The sequence below is a fragment of the Heterocephalus glaber genome, unplaced genomic scaffold (assembly GCF_053883595.1).
Source record: "Heterocephalus glaber isolate CG9 unplaced genomic scaffold, H.glaber_assembly_v1.0 deba00001610, whole genome shotgun sequence".
In the NCBI taxonomy this organism is placed as follows: Eukaryota; Metazoa; Chordata; class Mammalia; order Rodentia; family Bathyergidae; genus Heterocephalus; species Heterocephalus glaber.
The window spans coordinates 12,906,490-12,928,472 of record NW_028258381.1 but is presented as its reverse complement, the minus strand read 5'-3'; the positions used below and the strand labels follow the sequence as shown (position 1 = coordinate 12,928,472).

Below are 21,983 nucleotides of genomic sequence, written 5' to 3'. Positions count from 1 at the left end.
AACATGAGGAGGCTGGACCTCTCTTCCAGCAGGAACAGAGTAGAGTACCAACTTCGCACAAGCGGCTCGGGTTCACTGCCGAAGGGACACGGCACACTGCAGCCCATGGGGCACGTGTTTTGTGGGGATCTTTACGGACCAGATCCCATCTGTCCTACATAAGCCATGGGCTCCTTAAACTTGTGATCCAAGTTTACTGCCTGATTCGCCTCTGCATTTCCACGGTGCTGGCACAGTGAGCCAGACTTGAGCTCAGCTGGAGATGCTGGGTATTTCCTGCTTCTCCTTGCCTATTCTCTTTGTGGTTTCAACACGGTTTTACCAGCACTAGGACCGTGTGCAGGTCCTGAGGCTCATAGTCAGATCCTTCTCATCTTTGTACCTCACAGGCAGCCTTTGTACCAGTGTGCTGACCTTGGTTTATACCCATTGGATGAACAACGGAGTGAAAAACGTGGCTCTTGGGGCTGCTCTTGCGTGACCTGGGTGGGTGACTGAGGCAAAAGAAAAGCAATGCAATGTGGGAAAACAATAATGTGCAGCACTTGTATTATTATTATTTTAAATTTTCAAACAGGTGTTTTTGATGCTTTTGGAAGATTCCAACAAGAAATCACACATTGCCCCAGGCACCAAGTCAGAGCCTCAGACTCAGAGACCTGCTGGACCTTCTCCCAACTCCTGTGAGTACAGAGCGGGTCTCAAATTTCCACTGTAGGATCCAGGGCCCTGGCCTGGGTGGATAGCCTTAGTTTCAGCGGTCAAATGGCATCCCCAACTGACCAGTGCATGGTGGGTGGGGCAGCGAGTGGGTTTGTAGGAAAACATATAGGAATCTCAGGAGTTTGTCCTGGCTTGAAAAGGACAGCTGTGTGTTTATGGGAGATGTTTTGTTCCATCTTTTCTTCAGATCTTGACTTACCATATCAGAAATTTCCCAAGGAATAGCTAATACTGTCCATCATGTTTCCCTTGCAATGTAAACAAACCAGTGCAGTCTGCACCCCCCGGCCTGCCTGTCATGTGCAGATGCTTGGCAGGCAGTGAGTTAACGTGGTTTAAGAAACTGCCAGATGTGTGTTTGCTTTCACTGGGCTCTGTCTCCAGGGACCCCGTCTTTTGTGTTCAGACCTCCTCCTGTCAGCCTTAACAGCTGGAGAGAATCCAGGCTTGGCTTCCGGGGTGTGACTGCACTCGGATTCAGCCCGGTGCCTGGAGTGTTTATCAGCAGTAACTCAGCAAGCCGGGCTGGAGGGCAGACAGCACGATCCTTCTCAGAGGATCCCTTGAGAGCCTTCAGTCCATCAGGAACTCACCCAGGAATCAGTTACTAGAATTACATAGATTATAATATTTTTAGTAGATTCTTGGTGTTTTCAGCACTATTTGAATGTTGAAATTTATCTCCTTGCTTTCCAGCCCATGCTTTAATGAAGTTTAGCTATATGTCTGTCTGTCTGTCTATCTATCTATCTATCTATCTATCTATCTATCTATGTATCTATGTATCTATCCATCTTCAGAATTGATGTTTGGCTTTACTTTACGGTCCCCTGATGATTATATCAAGCATATCTTCTTTTTGAACAGCTTTTTTGAGATATAATTCGCATACCCTACACTTTAAGTGTACAATTCATTGACTTTTATAGTTGTGCCCTTCCCACCATTATCAGTGTTAGAATTTTTTCATTACCCCCAAAAGAACCTCCACTCTGTGACATGTAGAGTTGCCTCAGTTGCCTCAGAGGTCCCCCCAGCCTCAGGAAACTTGACATATCTCTATCTCTATAGATTTGCCTCTTCTGGACATTTTATATAAATGACAGCACAGATGTTGTCATAGTTGCTTTTTCTCATTGCTGGGACAAACTGACACCCAAAGTTAAAGGGGGAAAGGTTTATTTAGCTCACAGCTTGTAGAGGTTTCAGTCTATAATCAGCTGGCTCCAAGGCAGGGTGGCATGGCAGACAAGCATCACAGAGGAAAAGTAGTTCATGGTGGGCAGAAGGGAGGAAGCAGCAAGCAGCGAGTGGCACGTGACAAGAGCAGCTTCTTTCTGCCCCTTTATATTCTATCTAGGTGCTACCCTAGGGAGGGCAGGACTCACACCCAGAGCCATGTCAAACCGATCAGTTGACTACCTTAGTAATCACAGGCTTAATCCCAGCTTCACACTCTAGAGCCAGCCACTTCTGAAAAATCCCCCACCTATGGCTTTGGGGGACATCTAGATACAAGTGGTAACAGATACGGACTTTTGCGACCACTTTCTTTTACTCAGCAGAAGTTATTCAAGGTTTATGGACCCAGCAGGTATCAGGACTTTCTTTCTTTCTCTCTTTCTTTTTCTTTTTGTACCGGGGATCGAACTCAGGAGCTTGGGCTTGCAAGGCAGACGCAGTGCCACTGAGCTAAATCCCCAGCCCCAAGACTTTATTTCTTTTGATGGCCAGATAATACCCCATTATTGTGTGTGTATAACACATCTGTATCTTTTCATCAGGTGATGGCATTTGGGTTATTTCCAGTGTCTTGCTATTATGAATATGCTGCTATGAACATTCATGTGCAAGCTGTTTTTCATGGATATACGTTTGCTCGTCTGTCTGTTCCTAGGAATGGAATTGCTGGGTCATCTGTTTAAACACTTGAGGAGTTGCCAGGGAGTTATCTGAAGTGTCTACACCTCGCATTCCCAGCAGCAGTGGAAGAGGGATCTGGTTTCTCTGTGTCCTCGCTAACATCAATGATTCCTAATACTGGCTGTCTTTTCCGTGGTTGTTGGCTGTTAGTAAATCTTTAAAGAAATGTTTGTTAAAGTTCTTTGTTCTTTTCTGAATGGGGTCAGTTTTTTTTTTTTTCTTTCTGTTTTTGTTATTGTTGTTGAATTGTGGGAATTCTTTATATTTTCTGGATAAAAGTCCCACCACACTCTGCTGTTACCAAATGGAGCGACCTCGTTATATCAACTACATGCATGTTTCCTGTAGTGCTGTTTATTTCTCTGTGTCTTTCCTGGCTTTCTGTCAGGTTGTTTTGTCCACCCTTGAAAATAGCTATTCAAGTTTCCTCCTACTATTGCAGACATGTGCAGTTCAGCTTGATTTCTCTAAGTGTTTGTTCCACATGTTTAGGAGCTCTGATGTTTGCTTTCAATGTATTTATAATTGTTACATCATCTTGGTGAATCGATGCTTTTAATAAATGGAGCATTTTATATAAGGACTTTTATGCAAAGTCCTTTTCATCTCTTATAACTAATTTCCACTTAGCCTATTTGTCTGATATTAGTATAACTAGCCCTCTTCTTTTTCAATTACGATTTACCTGAAATATCTTTTCCCATCTTGTAAGCATAGACTTGTCTGTGCACCTTCTGTAGATAGCATATAGTTGAATCTTGTTTTTTTTTTAAAGCAATGCTGCCAATTTTGATTAGAGACTTTAATCCATTTGTATGTAAGGTAATAATGATAGAGTAGTACTTATCCTGCATTTTGTTTTCTGTATGCTTTATAGCTATTTCTCTTTTCTTCCACTACCAATTTTCATGTATTTTTGATGACATGTTTTGGTTTTGTTCATATTTCCTTTTATGTATAATGTGCAAATTTTTTAGTTTTGTTTAGCAAAGGAATTATGTATAATATCCTTTTATTGTGATAATCTATCTTAAATTAGTACTAACTTAATTTCAATCATGTACAAAAACTATTACTTTATACCTGTACTCTATTGACTTGTATTACTGGTATAAAAATTACATCTTTACATATTAGATATCCCACATAGCTTTAATTATTTTTATGATTTTTGGCTTTTAAGTCCTGCAGAAAATATGAAGTAGAGTACAAAGTAAAATTCAATGATACTGATTTTGTATTTGTCTATGTATTTATGTTTACTAGAGAACTTTTTATTTGAGCTGCCTATGAGTTATTATCTAATATTCTTTCATTTCAACTTGAAAGGCTACCCTTACCATTTCTTGTGGGGTACCTCTCCTAGTCATGTACTTCTCTAGCTCTTGATAGTTTGTAAATGTCTAATTTCTCTTTCATGTGTGAAGGGCATTTATGCAAGATGTAAAGTATCATTTGATAGTGTTTTTCCATCCCTTTGAACAACCATCCATGGCCTTCTGGGAAGCAGGGTTCTTCTGTGATGATTGGCTGATAGTCATGCCGAGAGTCTTTCTTCCTCACTGTCAAGATGCTCCCTTGTCTTTTGACCTTTGGTGGTTTGTTTATAATGTGTCTTTGTGTGGGCCTTTGGGTTTCTACTACTTGGAGTTCATGAATCTTGGGTTTGCTTATCCCTGTTTCCTCAAATTTGGGAAATTTGGGTCTGCTGTTTTCTTTCTCTTCTCTTTCTGTAAATTTCAAAATTCAGGTATTGTTCTCTTCTTGCACTCTATCTCTTTTACTTCTTTGTAAGAACAAAAATTTGTTTCTCAGACTCAATAATATTATGTGACTGTCCTTTCTTTCATTGATTCTCTTTTCTTCCTGCTCAACTCTATTCTTCAACTCTTGTAGTTTTTTTTTTTTTTAATTCAGTTATTATACTTTTTAGTTCCAGACTTTCTGTTTGGTTCTTTAAGATTTTTTAAATAACTTTAATTTCTGTGTGGATATTTTTATGTGGTTCATGTATTGCCTTCCTGATTTCCATTAGCTCTTCACTCATGTTTGTCTTCCGCTCTCCAAGAATATTTAGGACCATTGTTTTCAAATCTTTACCGGGATATGTGCCTTCAGAGACTGTTTCTGAGCATTACTTTGCTCCTTTGCAGGGAACAGGCATCCTTGTTTTTTTGGGGTGTGTGTGTGTGTTTGTGTGTGTGTGTGATCATTTACTAAAACTTGGCATTTGGTAAATCAGCCACTCCTCCCCATCTTTGTAGACTGGAATGGAAGACATTTGCCCTTTAGTGGTTCCTGAGTCTTGAGCTCAGCCTGGGAAAAGGTTTGTGGACTTCTCAGTTCTTTTCTGGGCTTGTGTCCTGTCTGAGCCTCCATAGACACATACTCTTCTTCCTACCAGTTTCCCTTGGCCACTTTTAAGTGCTTTAGTTTCTCAGTGACTCTTACCCTAGCCCATTTCGAAGTTTCAGATGCCCTGTTGTCCCTCATCCCCTCACTCTCTCATCCCCAGGGTCTGTGACTCTGCCACCCTCCTCACTTTTTGCATGCTCTTTGCCAGCTGCTGCTTTCGGTGGTTTCCAGACCAGATCTAAACTTGGTTGCCATTCACATGTTGTCTCCAGGTCAGGTGGGAAAAACCAGTCCCCCGACAGTGCACAGCCAGGCCAGGACTTCAGAAACAGTTTCCACATTGCACTTTTTGTCCTGAAGGAGGGATGAAGGCATCAGGCCATTTCCTTATAACCCCGCCAATGAGGAGGGTAGGGGCTGCCATACAAAACCCCACAACTGCCATTTTGTGTGTGGTTTTCTTTTCCTGTTTTCATTGGGGGGAGACTAGGAGTTTGCTTGGTTGCTTAGATACTTGGCTGATTTCCAGAGCTCCTGTGGAAATGTGTTAGCTGCCCATGGTTGTTCATTTGTTGTCTCCATGGGAGTGGGGGTCCGAGTCCTAACCTACTGTCTTCCTGCATCACTCTTCTCTTGATTGTTTTAAGGGACCATTTTTGTGATTGAATATTTTGACCTTTTGATTTTTTTTTGAGGGTTTTGCAAAAAGCTTTATATTCAGTACACTCATGAGTTTTCTCTCTGCCCCTTTATCTGGTGGTCAGTTTTCAATCCCTGTAGCAAATACCTGGGAAAATTAACTGATAGAGAGGTTTATTTTGGCAGATAGTTTTGGAGGTTCCAGCCCATGACAAATTGGTGATATTCAATATCCAAATCACAATATCAACAGATCTTCTTGGCTTTCACCACTTTACAAAAATCTGATGAGGCAGAGAATTTTCACAATCATCACTTCTTGTTTTTGTTTTGTTTTCTGCTTGTCTAACATTCATTCCCTATCTTTAATCTGTCACCTCCCATTTTACTGTAAGTATCAAGAAGAACCCAGACAACTTCTTCAGTTGTTTGAAAATCCCCTTAGCTAAGTGTCCAGCTTTGTGGCTTATACTTCTGCCCTCTACATAGTTGTGAGGAGCGATTGTAAGAGATTTCAATGCTATAACAAGAGCATGCTTCCCTTGGTTTCCGGTGACACGCTCCTGGCTTCTTTATGAATCCTGGAGGGCAGCATCTTTGACTTTCCTATTTCTACTCCTTCTGTCCTGGGAGAGCTACATTCCTCTATCACTGACCCCAGATTTCTCCCCTGTCTACTGCCCACTGATTTCCAGCCACTCTCTTGCTTGTAAGTTTTATTATGGTAATCTTCCATTTCCAATAAGCAAATCCATGTTAGTGTTCTGCTGTTATTAAACCACCCCTGACTTAGCAGATTGACATGAGCCCGTCCCTTACCCCTTACCTCCATCTGCCAGAGCTCTGGGCTCAGCGCCTTGGGCTCTGGGCCCAGGATCTTTCGGGCTGTGGTACAGGTGCCACCCAGACAACACCCTCGCCTACAGCATCTGTCCAAGCCCATTTGGGCCCCAGGCAGAATTCGGTTCCTAGAGGGCCAGGGTCCCCGCTTTCTGGCGGTGTCACTTGGTGGTTGCTCTCAGCTTCTAGTAGAGACCTTCCGGTCTCAAGACTGGCAGCAGTCTCTTCAAAGCCAGCGGGAGAATCTGGTTTGCTAATTTTTAAGGGATTTGGACAGGCCCCTTCCTGAATTAGCAAGTTCTCTTCATCTTTGCTATCTGATGTTTGATGGCAGGAGGAAAAGCCATCATGCCCAGGGCCTTCTATGCAAGGGAGCGGGTGCACAAAGGTCTGAGTCACTATGGGTCACTTGGTATTTCACCCTGCACCGGCAGTGTTAGGACAGGCTGCGGTGAATTTCTACAATGTGAGCCTCTTCATATGCACCAGCTGTTTATATTTCCTCTGTTGTAAAAATTGCTGTTGCTCTTTCTCTTTAACCTTCTTTGTAGTTTTTAAGAATAGTTTCTTTTTCTTTTTTTTTTTTAAGGCAAAAAGATTTAATATGGCTCATGGTTTCAGAGGTTTCAGTCCATGGTCACTTGACCTTGCTGCATAGGCCCTAGGCTGGCAAGCATGTTGTGGTGGGAGTGCCTGGTGGAAGAAGGGGATTACTTCATAACAGTAGAGGATCAAAGAGAGAGAAAGAAGAGCCAGGGTCCCAATATCTTCTTCAAGGTCTTGCCCCCAGTGACCTAAATTCTTCACACTGGCTCCTACCTCACAAAGGTTCTATCACCTCCCAATAGTGCCACAGTCTGCAGACCAAGCCTTTAGCACATAGATCCTTGGGGACGCTTATCCAAACTGTAGTAGTGACCTTATATCCTAGTATCTCAACAGTACTCCCATCTCAGGTGTCACTATGGGGATGAAGGCTTGTGTGTGCAGTGTTTGACAAGGTCTGATATTCTGGGGGCACCCAGTAAACTGAGTTAAAAGTGTGATTTTGCTCATTTCTTCCAGCTACTTCCTGTTCTTTTTTTCTTATGTCCTTTGTCCATACAGTTTGGGAGTTATCTACATGCACGTTTCCAAATTATCCAGCAGTGTAGGAAAAGACAGAGATTAGTTCAAGCAAATAGAAGTTGTGTTTTGCATCTTTTTCCTGCACTTTTCACATACCAGCTCTTGTTTTGGTATCGTGTGCAATCAGGCTCATAATATCATCATTGTTGGTATTAACCCCAGCTATAGCTGCTGCTTGCCAGCAGCAGGGGCCAGTGATGAGTGCTGCATATGGCATCATTCTTTGAAGAGTTCATGGTATCTGGATGATGATATCAGACCTCCTCCAGCCTCCAACCAGTAATCTCAGTGGAAGACCTCCAAAATGATATAGGGGAAAGAGATGTAACTCCCAAACCTATTAGGTATCGGAAACATGAGTTCGTGTTCTCTAAAATCAAAGAATGAATTCTAGGAACAACGGAGGTTAAGAGTAGGAAAAATTTATTGAGAGAAAGAAAGCTTCTGTTTAAGAGAGACAGAAAGGGTACCAGGAAGTGGGTTGCCCCTTAAGAATAGTTTCTTAAATTTATTTTTATTAGAAATACACTGCATGCATCTTACAGTAAGCCTTAGAACATAATCCTACAACCAGGTGGAACATGCCTGTGTGACCATCACCCAGATGGAGAGAAAAGAATCCCAGCACCTGGAGGCCCCTCCTGTCCCCTGGGCCAAAGCCTTGCTGTAGGACTGTTGTCACTTGAGGATCTTTGTGCCTGGCCTTGACCTCTGTATAAAGGGAAGCATGCCACAGATACAAGAGTCTGGGGTTTGCTTCTGAGATCCATGCTTGATATTCCTTGCATAATGTTGATGTAGTAATATTCATATATATTATAATTTATCTGTGTTCTACTCTAGAAATTTTATTTTACATGGAGATAAATGCTATTTTTCTCTATTATTTCTTAGTATTTTGCCTAAAGGTTTAATTTCAGCATTTAAACATACATTAATTAATGATTTTCATAGATAAGAAGGAATTTAAAGACAGTACGATTGCTAGGTACTCATAAATATTTTATTATCATGATAGTTTAGGATAACTTCCATGGAAAATTTATTGTCTACATATGCCCTCTTCATTATGGTTCTATGTCTGGTTTTCAAAATGATAATTTCGTGTTTGGAATCTGGCACATATTAAGAAAATCCATGTAAACACGTGAGAAATGCAACATGAGCGGTAAAACCCAATGCTCTGTGGGAAAGAGTGGGGTCCTGAGTTTGAGAAAGGAACCCCAGGAAGAGGAACCACATTTCCCACTGTTGCTGTAAAGTATGATATAGAAATGTAACTTTCTTTATCATTCATATTACAGGTTTTGGAAGGGGAATGTATGTCCTTTACCAATCTTTTACATTTTTCATTACTAAATGAGGAGTTCAGGATAAATTAAAACAAATCTGGTATAAGTTCACTTGTTTTTGCCAGTTTTATTAACTTCTATAAAATTCTCACATGAAACTCAACAGAGAGCTTCTGTCTAAGTCAGATTTGAGTTCCCTGGTAGCAACCACTTTGTCAAATGTTAGAGTGTGTTTTCATGCATTCTAAATAGAGTGGCTTAGCCAATGTTTCCTTTTCCCCTTGGTGTGTTCTGCACTTGAGAAATTCTACTTCTAGAATAGCCATTAACCAAAGCCTCCCTCTCCGTGGTGCCCGGATGTGTGCTCTCTGTGCCGACTCCTTCTCCCTGCTGCACCTGCCTGTGGTGCCCTGTCTACACAGGCCGGATGTCTTCCAGGGGGCGGCTTTCAAATGACTCACTGCTTGCTTCCCTGAGAGACTGATGGAGGCTGAATAAAATATAAAATACATACTTTTTAATCGTAGAGAACCTACTGGTGACACAGAAGTGAGTTATAAAGACTGAAGCCCGGAATAGCACATTTGTCCTCTGTCTACACTGTGGGGTGTGGAAGTCACTTCTTCACGGAGAAAGAAACTGTCCATTAGCTGCCTAACGAAAGTGCCTAATGAGTAACACATACAGTAGTTTATTAGTGTGTCAGATGCTGGGATGGGCTCTTTACACCTATTCGCATTTTTGTGCGTGACTTTCACCACAGATTGGAGACAGAAGGCTTGAGGCGTAGAGTTGTTACCTGACTTGCCCAAGCCCTCAGTGTTTCCAGCATGAAATTCCTGTTCAGGCAGAGCAGCTGCCATGGAAGCCTGTTGAGATCTTTTCTCTGGGTTTTGAAAAGGCTTTTCTGAGACCTGATAAGCTGGTGTTTATTGTAGTATTTGAAACAGGGAACTGGATTAACTGTTAGGCTTCCAGAAAAAAGCCAGTGATTTGGGGGCAGAATGAGGGTCGGGAGAGTTTGTTAGGCCAGACATTACTGAGCTGCACTCCAAGGTCCACTGACTCAACAGGTCTGGGAAGGGCCTGGCAACTGGCATTTCTATCAAGCTCCCAGGGGAGAGCTGCTTTGGGCTCCATGCCTGAGACCCTCCACTTTGGTGTGAGAGTAGGAGGAGAATCCTATTTAGAATAATATCCTCTGGGTTTATTCTGCTTCCTTGCTCACTGACAGGGCGCTGGTATCAGGGACTGAACTGTGTTCCCCCAAATTCTTGTGTTGCAATTCTGACCTCCGGGACCTACACATGTGATTGCATTTTGAAAAAGACAGTGAAGGTAAAATGAATCATTGGAGTGGGTCTTAATCCAAAAGACTGTTGTACTCATTAGAGCAGGAGAGGAGGACTGAGACCGTGGAGGGGTGACTATGGGAACACATAGGGAGAAGGGGGCATCCGAGAGCCAAGGAGAGTGGCTTCGTGGAAAACAACCCTGCCAATATCTTCAGCTTGGAGTTCAACCTCCAGAATAGACAGAGATGTAAGGTGCTTGAGTGGCTCAGTGTGTGAGGAGAACCCCTTCCTCTCTGAGCTGTGCCGCACAGGTGGAGTGGCTGGTTGATGGTCAGCCCTAGCCCCTGGCATGTTAGTGCCCTTCTGCTTGACTACGGTAGAAGCTGCCATGTCCGGTGGATGCTGGCCCATAGCACAACACTGTCCTGGCCTCAGTTCCAACCTTACCTCCCTGGTGCCACCTCTCCTTCCCTCCTGAGGAGCTTCAGTCTGCTCCTCCATTGCTTCCCAAGCTTCGCATGTGCTCTTTTATAGGAGCAAGCCTGCAGTTCATTGTCACTTTCTGCATGGCTTTCCTTCTCTTCCAGGGGTTTCATGGTACAGTGCTTGCAGGCTAGACAGTAACAGGGTTCCTAAGAAATCTTGTTCCTTGGCTCAGCTCTTCTCTACTCCTGCCCACTCTCTCCTGTGCCCTCTCCTCACTCCTGCTGCTCACGGCCCCTCCAGGAGAACTCCCTTCCTGCTTCGTGGAGAAAATATAAGTGGACAAAGGCTGACTGGCGTCTCACCCCTGACACCTGTCCTCACCTTTCTTCCTGTCCTGGGAGAGAATGGGTCACTCTTCCCAGATGAGACCACTGATGCTGTAAGGAAGAGTTCTTCCTTCCTGCTTCCAAGGAAGAATTCTTCGCGCTGAATTTCCAACTTCTCCCATCTCCTGGGTCTTTCTCATTAGGATTGAGACATCCGCACCACTCCCCTTTAGGGAAAACCAAGCAGATAGTCCTGTGTGTCAGGGCTGGTCTCCAACCCTTTACTCTTGCTGCCAAGTACAGCCACGTGACAGCCCATCAGTGTGTTCTTACTCCTCAGCCAAAGCCTGCTTTCAAAAGTAAGTGTTTGATCATGCTATTTCATTTAAGAATATTTGATGGTTTTGCCTTCTTGTGGATTCACATTCTGCCCACAGACTCCAAAGATGATTCGTGCCCGAGATCCTGTCTCCCCGGCGTCTGCTTCTCTTTCAGTTTCTTGGACAGTTTTTGTGCTTCCAGAATCTTCCCATGGCTCTCTCCTTTCCTTCCCTTCCCAAAGGCCCCCTTCTCTGAGCTGATCCCATCATTCTTCAGCATGTGATTCATTGTTGCTTCTCTACCTCACAGGACCAGGTCAGCTTTCTCCTGACAAGTGCCCAGTCCCCTCTTACCCACTGAGGCTCCTGTGACACATCGCGTTTAAACAGTTCTTTGTGCTTGCTGACACCTGTGCCTGCTCCAAGGCAGTGAGCCTGAGAGAACAGGGCTAGAGCTGGTCCTGCTTCCTGCTGTGTCCTGGGTTTCATCAGACACAAAGAATACTTGTTTCTTGCCTGACGGGCTGGTGAACACATCGGTCTCCTGGGGTCCTGCATGAAGGCAGGTGGCAAGCCAGTGGGCTCATGGGGGCCCATGCTGGGTCAGGGCGAGGTTCTCCCTGCAATGCCTCATCCTGCCCAGTGCCATCCATGCTTTCGTCCCATCATGCTACGCAGCTGCTCTGGTCATGACACAGTTTTAAGAGAAAAGACCTTTAAAAAAATCTTTAAAATTGCCAGGGTCCTTATTAAAATAGCATCTTCTTAGGCCCAACTCTCACAAATTTTGATTCTGAAGACCCAGGCATTTCATAAACAGCCCAGGTCCCTGTGACTTTTCTGGTCTCGGATCACTCCCGTGAAAAGCACCCTATTAGTCTTTTTGAACTTAAAGTTCATGTGAAAGATCACAAATCTATGGAACACCGAGTGAATCTGGGAAACATGGTTATTTTCTCTACAGAAGGCATTGACATTTAAAAAAAATTTTTATGAAGCCTTCTCCCCTCATGTGAGATCTGAGATTGCATTTAAATTTTCAGCTCTCCAGCTTGTCAGTGCCACTTTACGTAAAATTCTTCTCCTTTTTTCTCTCACAATTTAATTCTCTGTATTTCCTCCCTAATTGCCGCTGCTTCTGGCGATGGAAGCAGTTTGGCAGTGATTCCTGGAAGGGTCCGAGGTCCCTCCTTTGCTCTTTAAGACAATGCCTGTGCACAGCCTGTCTCGCCCGGGGCGGCCGTAACTCTGCCTCTTCAAAGAGCTCTTCCACATTCTATGTGTGTCTCCTGGGCTTCACCGTGGTGTTTTTTTCTTTTTTTCTTTTTCCACATTTCCTTGAACTTCAGAAACCACCATCCCTGTGAGCAAGGTTGGGAGGGGGTGTTGCTGCTGCCAATTGCACATGCCAAAGATGGTTTGTTTTTCTAGTTCGCTCAAATCAGCAGTGAGCTAACAGTGGGAGCCCTGCAGAATAGAGTTTGCCAAAATAAAATGGAACTGAAATAGATTTGGGCAGGACAAATGCTGGTGGCAGGTGCCAGGGCACAGCAACTTCTATCAGGGGCAGTGGGACATCGAGAGTGTGTATGAAACTGTAATTCCTGCAGCCATGCAGATCAGAGCTGCCAAGAAAGTGCCTCAGGCTGGTGATGAATGGTTCCAGGCCTTATTTCCTGAACTGGAATATCATCTTCCTGAGAAATATTTGACAAAGGAGCTTCACTTATTTTAAGTGTAGTCATTGCCTCAGAAAGAAGTATGGAGCAACTTGGGTAATTCAGATGGGCCTCATGATGGGCAGCCTCTGTCTCCAGGAAGCCTTGACCAGCATGTCCCCTGGGTTGGCTTCAATCCCTCCTTGGTGCCCCTCACTAGAGCCCAGGACAGCTGAGTAGGATGTCCTAAGCTGACTACAGGTCGAATACCTCTGCCCAAAGTGCTTGGGTCCAGATTCGTGTCTCAGTCACTTTCCCCACATCCACAACTTGGAGGAGAGGTTTATTTTGGCTCAGGTCTCAGTCCATAGTCAGTTGGCTCTGAGGCAGAACTTCGTGGCTGAGGGGCTGGCAGAGGAGAGCTGCTCCTGTCATGGTATCTAAGAAGCAGTGAGACAAGGGTGGAGCTGGGGTGGGAGGCCACACCCACAGCGACCCACTTCTGACCAGCCCCACCTCCTAAAAGCAAGTCAGCTCTGAGCCCCTATAGTCCAATCACTTTCTCAGGGCCCTGCCTGTGACCCCATAAGGCTTTAGGGGGACCATAACAATTGTTTCAGATTTTGGGGTTTTTCAGATTTTGGAATATTTGCATATTCATAACTAGAGATCTTGGGAATGAGACCCAAGCCTAAACATGACATTCATTTATGTTTTGTCTTATGCACATGCCTCGAGGGTAATTCCATGCAATATTTTAAATACTTTGCTTCACAAAACAAAATTTCATGGTGTGGAATTTTGCACATGTAGGGTCATGTTAGTGCACAAAATGTTTTTGATTTTGGAGCAGTTCAGAGTTTGGATTTTTGGATTAAGGGTGCTCAATCTTTACCTTGATTCCCTTTCTCCAGTTCCTTAAATCTCACTTGCCCCTCCCTAGCAAAGAGAGATGCCATGGAATACTGTGAGCAGCTGCTATTATTCCTGTTAAGACCACAAAATAAAAGTAGGATTTTGCAAACTATTTTAATTCAATATTTACACTCTTAAAAATCATATGGAAAATGGAGCCTCTGGTAGTGATTTGAAGACTCCTGTTTTCATATTCTCCAACCTCACCTTCTCATCGAGCTCCCCAAGACACGGGGCAGACCTGGATGTGGTCTGGCCACCTGCCTCTGAAAAGCTAATCTATAGTATTTAAAACGAAAACCTAAGTCTGCCCATACCAACCCGAATACAGCTTGAAAATATGTTTGACGAACTGAAGTTGTGATATGCTTTTCATGGTGTACCGCTTCTATAAAGGTTCCTAAAACCACAATATTTTATACAACAAGTGAGCCCACTATGTGCGGTTGTCAAGCTGGAGAGTAGAATCAAGAGATGAAAGGAACTGGAAGAAACCTGGGTAACATTAAGCTTTCTGAGTAAAAGAATGAACCTAGGGGAAAGAAAAACTTCAGTTCAGCATGGTGATAGATAAGGATGGTAAATCCTACATTTGGCCAATATCCAGCCACTCTCTCCCATTCATCAGCCCTTACTGAGCATCTTATTTGGGTGGGAGAGTATGATTAAAGCTGAAGATAAGATGAAATCAGCTCAACTTTTCCCAGCCCCATGGGTTCCTCATCAGTGAAGATGGCAGATATGTGCAAAGAGACAGAGCAGTGAAGGAGGTGAACATAGGGCTCAGGTGGGAGAGAAGTGACAGCCAGGAGATGTTTCTTCTTGTTTAGCTACATCTGTTGATTCTCCCCATGTTCCCAGTGGCACCTTAAGGGCTCCTGCCTGTGTTAGCTAGCTTTTCCCAACTGGCCTGGTTGACCCCTCCTTCAGACAGGCAGCTGCCCAGCAGCAGAGCCCATGAGCCTGAATGTTGTCCTTCCGGCCTCAAAAATTTGGTCAGAGCAGTGACCAGTGATGGGCTTGCTGCGATGGGGACTGGGGTGCAGCAAAGGCGCCCGGCATCACTTTCCCATGTCACTCAGGTCTCTGCATCACCTTGTGGCATAGAAACCCAGAGTGGGGCCACTTAGAGACAGTGGGAGCCTTGTCCAGTGCTTCAAGGAGAGCCAGGCTTGGCATTTCAGGGACTTGTCCAGGTAGTGGATGTGTTTAGTGACCCTAGGGTGGACCCTGGTCTGCCGAACATCCAGTTACTCTGTTTGAGGCAGGTTTCATCCAATGTGTTCCAGTAACCTTTAAATCATCCAAAAAATGTGGCTGGTCCTCCGAGGAGGACCATGATCCAAAGTGAAATCCTAATTTGCTCCTTTTGACATTTTGGCTGTTAAAACCATTGTATACCTTTCAAAGGACCAAATCAATTATATTTCAGCTCTCTAGCAATTGGAAACAGCGGCATGTTAGGGAGAAAAGTGTTCTTTTATCTGGCTGCTTTTTTTTTTATTTTCAAGAAAAAAAATCATGTTTTAAAGTGCTGTTACAAACAATGAACAGATAAGCTGTTGTAAAAGTTGGGTAGGACACAGCTGTGAAATTATGAAAACAAGTAAATTTTTGATATATTTTGATAAATATAGCCTCCGCTAACTTGAAACATAGTCAATATTGATTTTGGTTTTGAATGTATATTTAACCAAGATTCCAGTGACCAAACATGGGTTTAAAATTTGTATGTGTCTATCTGTGTTACCTTGCTTAAATATTTAATACATAATTATATTTTAAGCTTTATGTTGTATTAGTAAGCACACATGTGCCGCTAAACATTTGCCTTTTTTCCTGTTAATTCTTTCTCATTTCTTTTCTCCTCTCTTCTTCCCTGATGAGAGACCATTAGATTTGTTAATTTTCTTCTTGGGGGTTACTAACAGTATGAATAAGGAAACATAGTCATGATTTGTGTAAATGTCACACCTCTGTAGTTTTTTCCAGTACACAGATTGATAACTAACCTATGTAAGCTTTTGTTTTATAAATGGAGCAAGTGAGGGGGAATTAGAAGCCCGGGGTGGAATTCAGGCATCCCGACTCCAGGTGCTAGGTCGGTGGCTTCTCCCGTGGGACACTGACAAAGTTCATACCTGATGTTGTTAGAACCTGTTCCCCAAGGGAGTGAATAGCACTGTTAGGGCTCCACCCAGCTCATCTTACGCATCTTCCTGCCTCAAATGGCTTAGAAATCCAAGGTCAGGACTGCAGTGCCATTGACAGTAGCCTTCACCCCTCCCCTGCAGAGCCGAGCTGTGTGTGCCTCAGCATCCATGCCCTTCCTGAGATACCTTGATTCCTGGAGCATCCTGCACATGCTCCTTACCGCTGCACCCCACCACAATGGGCAAACACCTTCAAATTTTTGAATCCTGGTGTCGGCAGCCCTCCTCGGGGAAGCTTCCTGTGCCCCAGCCTGTGTGTGCATTCTATCCTCTTGGTTGGGCTTAGCTGACTGCTTTCTTTACATATTTGACTCTTCCCTGACCAAGAGTCCTCTGAGAGCTGATAGCCCAAGAACCACCTGCTGTACTGACAGCAGTACATACATTTTATTCCCTTGAATTCAACCTATTTAACCTACTTCATAAGTTCTTCTGAACTGAATGTGATTATAAATAAATGAAAGGTTTGAACTACGTGATTTTAAAGCTATTTCAGTTTTAAAATTCTGTAACCCAGAGAACAGAGAGTTACACTGTTTCTATCTCATAAAACTGTGCTTCCTGTGAGTATACAGTATTCACCAAAGAATTATTGACTACAAGATGCTGCCATCTTCCCAGAAGTGACCATAGAAATATTCCTCGTTTAAAAATATCCAGACAATTCTGAAGGAAAAGTTTAGAGTTGTCGTAATCTCACCACACATCTTCAGGTTGGTTGAACAATGCTCATAAAACTGAGTACTTTTGGATTAGAACTTCGTCTCTATCAAATAGTGTATAGAATGTAGAAGTTATTTGGTAAAGGGCACCCTCTGGCAACTATTTTCTCTAAGAGATAACAAGTCCCTTGCTTTGTATGTTGAATGCATTTCTGGTTTTTGAATAATACAACTTTTGGATTGGAAGTAAGTGGATCTAAGAAGGTCTGTACTTGTTTTTCTGTTTATTGTAGCGGTCTCTTCCCTATCAGCTGTGTCTAAGACCCTTACCTTGAACACTCTGTAGCATCAGTGTTAACATCATCGCAAATCTTTACCACACTGATGAGTTAAAGGGCCAAGTTATTGCGTCAGTTGACAATATCCATAAATTGGTTATTTTGTAGATCCTTATACATTCTATGTGTCTGTTTTTCTTTTGGGGTGTTCATCTGGTTTTTATTAAAGTGAAAACCTGTCACTGGTAATACTTCATTTTAAAACTTCAAGAACACTTTGGTGAAGTTGGTAATGTGGACCTCATATTTTGAGGAGCCTGCTGAGCCCTTGATAGTTTAAGCTGTTCCTCACCAGATGTTCTTGTTTGAACAACTGCAACCACTGATGAAAAAAGGAAAGAAAAGAAAAAAATTTTTGGACATTTTCCTTAAGGATTTTGATGGCCTCAGAGTAAATGGGAATGCGTAGGTGTGGATATAACTAGAGTCCTTGCATTTAATTGCACTCATAAGTCAAATAAGATAATTCATAACAATTTGGTCCAGCATTTTAATTTTGTCTGTTAAATTATTCATGTGAATACTTTTGTAAGTTTAGCCATGAATATTCGATTGGTGGTGAATTCATAACCATAAACTATTTCAGCCTTTGATGTTTCTCCTTTATGTCCAATTAACATATATGGGAAGGCAGAGAAAATTTATTCTTCTTAATATGAGACACACCTTTCCCTGGAGACTTATTGAAACTGTCAGGCAAACATTTACCATGAGTAGAGGTCAACGTATGCCTGTTCTGATAGTTTAATAAGTGCTCTAATAATAATCTTCATTATCTGGGAGCAAAGTGCTCTAAGTGTGCATTTTACAATGAGGGAGATGGCATTTAGAGAGGCTCCGTGGTTTTCCAGAAGTCATACAGTGTGTAGGTGACCGAGATTGGATTCACTTCCAGGTCAGGGTGCACTGAATTCCCCACCATCACCGCCTTGACGAGCTAGGTGGGCCATGTTCTCTGTCTGGGGCTCCAGGCCCACCCATCACCAGGACAGACCTGCTGCATGGAAACCCAGCATGCTCTTTCCTGTCACCTGGACAGGTGTACACGGACAGCCTTTGCCTGCTGTAGCTAAATGGAAAGGTGCATAGCTTGGCAGGCTGCTGAGTGTGGGCAGCTAGATGGAGGTGTCAGATGTGTTATTTATGTGAATGCTAACTGTGGATTGTACCTTCTGGAAGGTGATTACTGTAAAAGTGGGGAGGGGAATCACAGGACCTACCAGAGACCTTTGAGTTCCTCTTGAACCTAAACACAGTAAACCATTCTATTCCGAGGGGGAGATCTTGCTGAATTAAAAACCAGTGAAGACAGACATCAAGCAATTATTCAATAATTACGTTTAGAAATCCAGGAAATGGGCAACCTCAAAACATCTCAATTAGTTTGGCTCGAGTTAGATAGCTCCATAATTATCCTATTAGATCTTCATATATCAGACCACAAATTGGTGTTAACCAGAATTATAACCCATCAGAGGACCAAGAGGAGTACGTAAGCATAAGCGAAAGGGACACACTGAGCTTCATATTATACTTTCGAGCACCCCCCCCCCCGTTAGGTGGACAGAATGACCACCTCGGCAGAGCTGTGCGTAAGTCTCCACAGTTTGTGCATTAAGTCTGTGGTTGCAGAGCCCAGCTGAATATGGGAACCCCCTGCAAAGCTAAACTCATTTTTCCCTTTGAGTCCTTAATGATTCAGATTTTATTTCTGTAGCTGAGCCTGGAAATCAGAACCCCCCCCCCCCATACCAGGGGATCAAACTCAGGACCTTGCACTCGAGAGGCAGGCCCGGCACCAGTGAGCTAAATCCCTGGCCTCTGGAAATCCGAATTTTAACACCATTTCCGGGTGAATGTGATGCACAGCTTGGCTCACAAACTGCTCTAGGAAGTCTGTTTTTTGTATAGCAAAGAGCAACTGCGTTGTGCTCCTTGGGTCCACTCGGGACTGTGACTTGGAAAGTCACAGCCTTTCACTATCCCGTTCACCTCACCTCCTGCCAATGGTGCCATAAGAGCCACCTTCTGCCTGCCGCCTGCTTTATTCACAGATGCTCGGTGCTTGTTTGCTCCCCTGTCTGAGCTGCTTGCTCACTGCTGCTGTACCTGCAGAGCTCTTCCCGATGCCTCTGCAGCAGCAGCTCTGCCTGCTTCCTTGCGTTCACCTCCAACATCCGAGAGGAGCTCACTCCTTGGCAGTGGAGTCTGCACCCCTCTGTCACCACTCTTGACTCCGTGTTGGGTTATTTCTGTATGTTTTCAGCTCAGTTCCTCCATTATGCATTTTGAGGAGAGAAGCCAAGCAGCCCAGTGCCTGCCACACCCTGGGCCTGCAGTCAGTCTGAGATGAGTGAAGCAGTGAAGCCCACACCTGCATTTCACCCAGCTGCATTTCAGCAGCCCCGCTCACCACAGTGCTGCAAACCTCTCGTCTCCCCACATGCTCCAGCTGCCTCGGCGAGACCCCTCCGCTGCTGCTCTTGAGCAGCTGCGTTCACTTCGGTTCCCGTGGCATGGCAATCCGTGTAGTATGTCTGTTTTGCCCTAAGACCACCTTTCTTGTAAAGTCCTTGGTTTTGGATTTTGTATGGGGTTTCAGAGGGAGCTGCTTGGGGAAAGCTGCTGAGATGTCTCACTGATCAGATGGCTGGCTCCCTGCGTGAGACATGGTTTCAGGGAGAGTCTGGGTCTGCCTCGCTTTTTATTGACTTCTCCTCCTCAGTGGCCACGTGGGAATGGTTCTGCTAAACCAAGGCAGGTGTATAGAGACTTTCTATAGAGTCCTCAGATAATCAGCAGAGCACAAAGCATGATTTTCTTTCGAGTTTGACTTGCTGATTTATGATGCTGGGACTGTTTTCAGAGTTGCTGGGTCCTTCAGAGGAGAAGGGAGGGCACGCAGGCCTGCTGAGGTCCCCAGGGCACAGAGTTGGCTGGGCTGGAGTGGGAGCCCTGTGCTGAGGGCTGACGGCTCCCCTCTGCCTTGGCTGAGCCTGTGGAAGGGGCAGGAGCGGCTGCTGCAGGCTGATCCAAGGACAGGTGGGTGGCACGGCTTCCCTGAGACCCGACTCGCTCATAAGCAGAGACTTTCTCAGGAAAGACCTCAGGTTGAAAGCTAAGAGGGACAGCTGGCGGGAGAAGGGGGGAAGTTAACCTGGGGAGCAGCCCTCCTGCACCCCCAGCCACCCCTGTCAGAGAACCTCGTGCAGCTGTGTGTCTTTGAGGCATCAGAGTCCATATCAGGCCCCAGGCTTTATTCCAGTCACTAAAGGTAAACACGACCCTCTCTTCTGGTTTGTTTGTCCCTCTCCCTCAGGAGCAAGATTGGAGCTCTAGAGCCATGTGTGGTCCTTTTGGTGTAAAGTGAGCATGCATGGTCCTCTGAAAGGGTCAGCTATGGGAAGAGCATCACTAGAGCCAGGCAGTGCTGCAAACCGAGTCTTCCTGCAGCCATGGCTGACTCACTTGGGGACCTCTCTGCCCCTGCAGGTGGCTGTCCTGCGGGGACCTCACCTCAACCAACCCTGCCTGCCTCTGGCCACCAGCTTCTCCTGGCACAGATGGCCGCGCTGCTGAGGAAGAGACTGCTCCGCACGCGCAGAGCCTGGAAGAACACAGCCTGTGACCTGCTGTTGCCTGTCCTCTTCATGGCCCTGGCCATGGGCTTGTTCATGGTGCGGCCTCTGGCCACCGACTACCCTCCCCTCCAGATGACGCCAGGCCACTATGAGAGGGCAGAGACATACTTTTTCAGGTAAGAAAGGTGTTCTCCCTTTTATTTCAAGGTACATCAGCTGGCTTATGAGTAGCATTTTGGACTGAATGTGTTTCCCTAAACCTCCAGGTGGAAGCCAGATCTCCAGTGTGGAGATTGCACTAGGAGGGGCTTTGGGAGCTGGCTAGGTCGGGAGGCGGATCTTAGGATGGGATTTGTCCCCTCAGAGGAGACCAGGAAACCAGCTACAGTGCTTTCCCGCTCTCCCCTCTCCCCACGGGGAGATACTGTTGAAAGAAACATTCCTTAGAGCAATTAAATTTAGTATAGTTTTTTAAACAAAGCAAAGCAGAAACAGGCAGTTCCCAGAGCCAGGCAGATTCTGAGAACTCCAGACAACAATGTGAGCAGAAACTCTGTAGAAAATCAGACACAAGGCACAGAAGACAGCTTCATTGCCTGTAGCTGAGCAGATCAAGCAGTCAGCTCTTCACAGAGCCCTCTGTGACCGCTAGGACCTGTTACTACGGTTATATTTTGCACTGGTTTGGTCTGTAGATTTTCTTAGCCACACCGTATGTTCCATGTGCGGATGGCAGGCGCCTGTGACCCAGGCCAGGGCCTGGTCTCTGACTTCCAATCTCCAGGACTGTGAGACACGAACTGCTATTGTTTAGAAGTCTCCCAGTCTGCAGTCTTAGGTGAGAGCAGCCTGAATGAAGACTAACAGGAAGAATTTCACGTCACAAATCTCTAACGTGCAGGTGCGGGTGTGGGCTGGGGTGACGGTGTGGCGGCCATGGTGTTTGCTTCACCTGTGCAAAGCACTGGCTTTGGTCCCTAACACTGGAGATGAAGCTGCTATGGATGCTTTCGTGATTTCTGAGGTCAGAATTCACAAAAATGTGTTTTGAGAAGCCTCTGCTGTTTTCAGGAAGTGCATAGGGTGGGGGCAACCTGGCTGCTGACCCCTGTGTGGCTGGCTCCTCCCCACCACAGACCAGAGTCCTTGGTGAGCAGGGACATGAGTCCCGACACACACTGCCTTCCAGGCCCTTAGCAGGAAGTAGGAAGCCCAGATATATTTTAGAACTTTGAGGGTTTCAGCAAAGTATTGTGTATCCCCCCCACAGACACACACACAGTTACTTCCAGGACGACAACGCACAACTGCACACACTGCTCCGAGGACAGCGGCATGTCTCATGCGTG

The 21,983-nt window shown here is 44.9% G+C and overlaps 1 protein-coding gene across 1 annotated transcript in view; it reads left to right on the top strand.

Moving 5' to 3' along the window:
- The window catches only part of Abca13 (ATP binding cassette subfamily A member 13), a 267,945-nt gene that overhangs the window by 101,262 nt on the left and 144,700 nt on the right, over positions 1 to 21,983 (top strand). The window contains exons 20-21 of the mRNA XM_087196525.1: positions 578 to 683; positions 20,546 to 20,810. Of these exons, the coding sequence (XP_087052651.1) occupies positions 578 to 683; positions 20,546 to 20,810 (371 nt within the window). The remainder of the gene's footprint in view (positions 1 to 577; positions 684 to 20,545; positions 20,811 to 21,983) is intronic.